General features: G+C 39.1%; 1 protein-coding gene across 6 annotated transcripts in view; it reads left to right on the forward strand.

Moving 5' to 3' along the window:
• The window catches only part of slit2 (slit homolog 2 (Drosophila)), an 89,450-nt gene that overhangs the window by 2,462 nt on the left and 80,624 nt on the right, over nt 1-6,364 (forward strand). For all 6 annotated transcript variants that reach the window (XM_014013232.1, XM_014013233.1, XM_014013234.1 and 3 more), the window contains exon 3: nt 1,968-2,039. In XM_014013232.1, coding sequence (XP_013868686.1) covers nt 1,968-2,039 — 72 coding nt within the window. The remainder of the gene's footprint in view (nt 1-1,967; nt 2,040-6,364) is intronic.

Below are 6,364 nucleotides of genomic sequence, written 5' to 3' on the forward strand. Positions count from 1 at the left end.
GTGTGTGTGTGTGTGTGTGTGTGTGTGTGTGTGTGTGTGTGTGAATGGTTGGAATTCCTGTTGAGATTATATTCTTAATTAGATTAGGGTAGATTTATGAGTGCTTTCTTATAGACGTTTTTGTATAAACCTGCTGATGTTGGCACAACTGTTTCATTTGATTTTCAGGACAAAATGTGAAGATTATTAGCTTTTTTTCCTTTAAACAGATTGAAGGAATACAAGGTCATGGTTACATTAATAATGCTTTCGAGGTTTTCCTTTGTTTCTTTATTTGTTATTGTACGTAGAAGAAGAAAAAGAACATGTAATAAATTGGAGGAAACGTGCAGGGCCAAGACTCCAGGGGGTGTTGAAGGAAGAAACAAAAGATCTATAGATAAATACAGAATAAACAAAGAGAATATAATTATAGCAATATAAAACAAAGATACACAAAAAACCAGCACTGTTGCATATGGATTTTAGTTTTGTAGTTATTTCAGTTCAGTCCTTGCTTCCTGTTTTATTTTGAAGGATGTATTTTTTTTTTTGGTTGCAGTTGTTTTGCCACTCCCTTGTCAATATTCACACCAGAAGTGTTTTTCATTGATTATTTATCATAGAAGCTATTTAAGGTCATTGTTTTGTTTGTTAATTTCTTGGACTCTCCTTTTTTAATCTACTAAAAGTTTGGTTTTTGTCTTCATTGCCTGTGGAAAGGTTGGTTTTGTGCACTTTGTTGTTAAAAACTTTGAGTTTCTGCCATCATTCATGAGCTTTGGATTTTGGGCGGTCTCTTTGTTCACCATGAATTATGACAAGAAAGAGATAGAAATCAGCAAAAAAGAATGGTACCCAAATTGAATTTGGATAACAATCAAAAAGAGAAGCATTTTTCCTGTATGATGCGTGGGGAGAAAGCAAAATTCTCAGGTAACATTGGTATTTCTATGTAGACACAACAGTAGAAATACAAACTAAATGTGGGAGATATACAGATTCACATAATATTTAAAAAAAATCATTGCAAGAAGCAAACACTTTGATACATATTAAGCAAAAGAGCAATGGAAGTCTTGCAGCGAGATGCACAGAACTCAAACTATGACACAGACATAAATTAAATGCAAAAAAGATGCAAAAATGAGCAATTAGAGGCACCACACAACCACAAAATCATGCAAAGTGATAACAGAAAGACACAAAATAAGTACAGATGCAAATTAATTCCAGCTGGAGCACCAAACAACCACAATAATTTGTAAAATAATAAAAAAAATTGTTTCACAGTGACAAGAAAGCAGCTGTAAAGGGATTCAAAAGGACCACAGAGCGATTAAAACTGAGCAAATCATCTGAAAGATATTGGAGACTCACATGGATGACTATTTGAAGAATTTGCAGTTGTGTTGTGTTTTTTTCAGCGTGGGTGTCTTCATCCGTTTTACGTAGTAGTTTCCCCAGGGCCCAGTTCAGTGCACGCCTGTGCACGCAGCACATATGAAATGTGTGTGTTCTTTGACTTGGTCAGCGCGATGATCCCAGAGAGTTCTAAGTGAATGAGTGGTCACAGCTCTGTGGTTAGACGGAGTAAATTGGATGATGGATGAGTCACTGTCCGGCTGATGGACCACTTTTAGAGTCAATTCTGAGGCTCTATCGACCCACTGCTGATTGTCTTTTTTCCCCTCCTTTTTTGCTGTTTCAACATTCTCTCCCTTTCAATCTTTACCAATCTGTTTGTTTTCTTTTTCCACTCCCCTTCTGTGCCAATCTCCTCCATCTCTCCCTCCATCTTCTCCTCCAATGCCAGTCTTTTTGTCTCTCTTGTGTCTGCTCCTTCTCTTTGTCTTTTCACTCCTATCTGTGACCTAACCCATCCATATAGCTTCTGCTTTTTAACCTATCACTGATTCATCACACACTCAACATTCTCTTTTCCCCCCTCCATCTAGACTCACACTCGCTTCTTGTTTCTCTCGCAGACAGTTAATGGAGAACAAAATCACCACAATCGAAAGAGGAGCTTTCCAGGACCTGAAAGAGCTGGAGAGACTGTGAGTAAAGCTGTTGTGTTTATTTCAGCGGACACTTTACGCCAAACAGTTCAGGAAATGTGGTCCTTGAAATAAATGCATGCACAAAAATCTGCACTTTGTATCAAGAAGAGTGAAAATGTGTGCTTGTGAAAGTGACGCTTCAGATTATTTGAAGTGAGGTTTTCTGGAAAGGTCATAAACAATTAATTTCTTATTTGTCATAAAAAACAATTGTGATGATTTTGGCAGAAATGTTATGAAATCTTGCGGGACGTGGCCCAGGCTGAACCAAGAGGGCTATAGTTAGCTGCCTCTGTGGCTAGCTGCACTGCAAATCAACAGAATTAAACTGACCTTGATCTAAATGTTATAAAATAAAATTTGCACAAACTTCTATGAAAATGTTGAGATTAAAGTTGCCTCAAGACAACAGCAATCCACTTTGGTCATGGACCTCACTCAGATGAGCCGTTAGCTCAACAATCCGATCTGAATTAAACTCTCTTACTCCGAACATAACTATCTACAACATGTAAGATATTAATGTTTCATAACCTTTAGATATAATTGCACTTCAAAAGGTCTAAACTGTCGTCAGTCCATAACAAGCTTTCTTTAATGCTCCACTTTCAAAGATTTTTGAAATGCACAATTATGTTTACTAACAGTTTATTCAAATGCTATTCTGACACTTGGTTTGATTACAAGTTTAGTTAGCTTTACATTATAGAAGCCTTAAAGTTTGAGCACTTTGTAAATTGTTAATAGATTCATTAAATATAAAAAAATGTGAGTGAAGATAAGAGATTGTGTTGAAGTATTTAAAGTGCCTGTTACAGTTTGTAGACATGAGTTGTTTTAAATTCCTGACTCCACAAGAAGTGTGACACAGGCTGACCTTAGCCGCCAGAGCTCTAAAGAAGCCACAACTGTGAAGTGCAGCCTTCACAGCCTTGGACTTCTGGGTTTGAATGAAAGAATGGTTTGTTTCTCACACGACTGTTTTGCATTAGTTTGGGTCAGCCCGAACCCAAGCACAAGAAGCACCTCGATTTCATACTTGTCAGTTCGCTCAGGGACCCCTTGGACCTTGGGTGGAAGCATTACTTATCACACTACACTTACATAGTCGACATTTCTTTCAGTGTATCATTTCTGTGTGTCATCATAATCATTGCCTCTTGTTGACATCTTAGTTTAAGAAGAACGTTTTGAGAATGAATCATAGAGCAGTGAATGAAAAATAACTGAAGGTTGCATGTAGTCAGCATTTAATCACAACACTTTTTTGGCACAGTCAAGACCTTAGTCTGAACATCTCACTGGTCAAAAGCCAAATGTGTGACTGTCAACATAAAATGTTCATGTTTGTCACCAGTTTGTCAGAGACGCTGGGTTAAAACAGTCCAACAAATCTTGAAAATGACATTCTTAAGATTTGTTTTGACTGGTTCATGTGTCTCTGTGTGCGCTTTTTTCTTTTTAATCCACAAAGAATCCAAACTGCACCCTGTTCTTCATTTTAAAAATCACTGAAGTTGCACATTGTGTATTCAATCCAGCCTGGAAAACGTATCAATCAATCATTAAAACCCCCAAATTATTATGACATTCATGGCCAGGATGAGCGGATGTAAACCTCTGACTACAGCGATGTTTTGATGAATGTCTCAAATGTTTGGGCCAATCATCATTTTGTAAAAATCTGCTGTAGTCATTTATTTACCACATCTTTTAACATCTATGTATGGCAGCATGCTCTGATTCGACAGCAGCATTCGCAGAGACCTATACATGTGAGTTTATGTGTGTATTTTTGGCTGATGACACACAGAGCTCTGTGTTGAGATTTTAATGAAAGATGCGTAGAAATATTCTCTTTTTATTCACAAAAACCACAGACCTGTACACACAAAGAGCATATTCACCAATTTAAACAGACCGGAGTTCATTTCCTCGTTGGTATGGACCTTTCATGCAGGTGTGAATACGCTCGTGAACCCTGATGCGGATCAAACAATCGGACCGAGACTCATTTTTGAGGTGGTCTCAGCCCACTTCCAAACACACTGGTGCGGTTTGCTTCTGATGTGAACATGATTGACTTGAACTGAACAAACTGCAGGAAACATGCGCCTTTTTGGACTTCACGATCCACCATTACTAAGCATCATAGTAACACCTTTCAGTTTTGCTAATGCTACCACTGTGCTACAAACAATGAGTCGTTGTGGGTCAGGGAACGTAGAACAGCTTGTCTCCTTTGGGCTGCAGCACGCATTTGCCAACACCGTCCCAAAATTATAAAACTTTCTGGGTCTGCTCTCTGTTCCGCCCCTGTCATTTTTGTCCAATGGGAACACTGATTGTAACCCGTGTGGCTTTGTTTGTGAATTATAGGCCACTTGCAAAAAAATAAAGTTTGCTTTTGGTCCAGATCAAACAAGTGGACCAAAGGACTTTCCTTGTGCCCAAAGATAACAACCTGTAGGCATAAAGATGCATAAAGCATAGAAAGTATCCAGCAAACATAGTTTTATCTTTTTGAGAAGGGTTTTTGCTAAGTTCTTCTGGAGTTACAAAGAAGAAGAGAAGAGACTCTCTGCCCTGTCATGCCTGGCTTTTCTCTGCTTCTCTGTTGCACTATAGTGTCTCTTTGTTCACACAGAGGGAAGCTCTGCGGACCGCTGTAGCAGGCAATGCTCAGCTCTCTCCAGCCAAGCAGTTCTGGGGATTCCTGTGGAGATCTGTAGACAAAAAGGAGGCGAAAATGTAACTACTCATTGTTCTGGATTTGACTGCGAACTTTGACTGAGACTACAAAGTGATGGTACAAGCTGCTGTCATGCATATGCTGAGGGAAACAGGCTGTAGTGAATCCAAACAGGAGCAGTGAGCAGTGATGGGAACGCTCAGCATCTTTAATGATATTAAACACTTTCGACTACCTTTGACACAACATGGCCGCCTTGTCCTTCAGATTGTTTGACTGTAATTTAGCGTTTCTAGCGTGGTATGTTCACAAAGATGGAGTCAGTCGTCAATGCACCCCCCACCGCTACCAGACAAAAAGCACGTCTCTGGAGTCTGGAGTTGGGGGGGTTGTTTCAAAGGCCTCCATCTTCCTGGAGGCTGGAGGGGGCCTGCTGAGCACAACTGCCCAGAGGAGAGGGCCTTAAGCTGGGCTGATGGATCCACAGTGACTGCCCCCCGTGGGGTTGAAAACAGTCCCCCTTCTCATCCTCTTTTACAACAGGCTCTGTGGGGCCAGTCAGGGCAGGGCGGGGTCAGGTGTGGGCCAGTTGCCTTGGGGTGGTAGGGGGTAGAAAGGAGGTGTAGGCATGTCACAGCACACACCAGCATGCACTCGCCTGTGCAGTTTCTGCAAAGGCTGCTCTGTCAGTATGAGTTTTATCTTCGGTATACACACACCACCAAAATAAAATAAAAAAAGCCCACAAACACTTCCACCTGCCTGTCAGTCACTGTTTAACCTCTGCTCATGTTTTTGCTCCTTCGTCAACCATCTGGCTTTCACTGTCTGTTGTCCTGTCTGTGTGGAAATGTCACACATTCTTCACTCTCACCCTGTGGGTGCAAAATAGGAAGGAGTGGAGTTCCTGATCCTCTCATCCTTCAGTCACACGTGACAGCTTTGTAGCTCCAGCTCAGTCCAAACTCTGTCATTCAGAAAGAAAAAAAAATCACCATCAATCTATAAACATGTCATCACCTTGTCAAAGAGGACTTGGAGATGTGTCTTTCAGCATTAATTAGAAACAAAATTTAAAACTAAGTGACCCTGTTGTATAAACAGCACAATTAGCAAATGCAAACAATAATTAAAGTCCTTGCATTCCTTGAAAGAATGCATATTACCAACTACATTTAACGACAGAGTTTAAAAAATGCATTACACTGCAGAAATTAGCCATCTAAATAATTTAACAATACTGGATTATAGTCTGAATCTTCTTAAGTAATCAGAGGTAGGTAGAGTATCCAAAAGTTGTACTCAAATAACTGTAGCACTAATTCAGTATATTTTTACTCAAGTAAATGTAAAAATTAGAAATACAAGAGATTAGTCAAGTAAGAGTAAATTTTGTAAAGAGGCTACTTGAGTAACTGAGTAACTGATTATAACATGTGATTTAATATTTTAAAATTGTGTCATCAGACTGACAAAAAAGTGTTATGTACAAATTTAGGTGTTTTTAAGACTAAAATGAAGAAAATTAAAACAAATAAATGACATAATTACAAAATAACAAATTCAAAGTCAAAATTTTCTCATTATGAAACCAATGCTTAAGTTGCTGATGTACGTACTGTATGTATAT

Source organism: Austrofundulus limnaeus, unplaced genomic scaffold, assembly GCF_001266775.1.
Source record: "Austrofundulus limnaeus strain Quisiro unplaced genomic scaffold, Austrofundulus_limnaeus-1.0 Scaffold99, whole genome shotgun sequence".
NCBI lineage: Eukaryota > Metazoa > Chordata > Actinopteri > Cyprinodontiformes > Rivulidae > Austrofundulus > Austrofundulus limnaeus.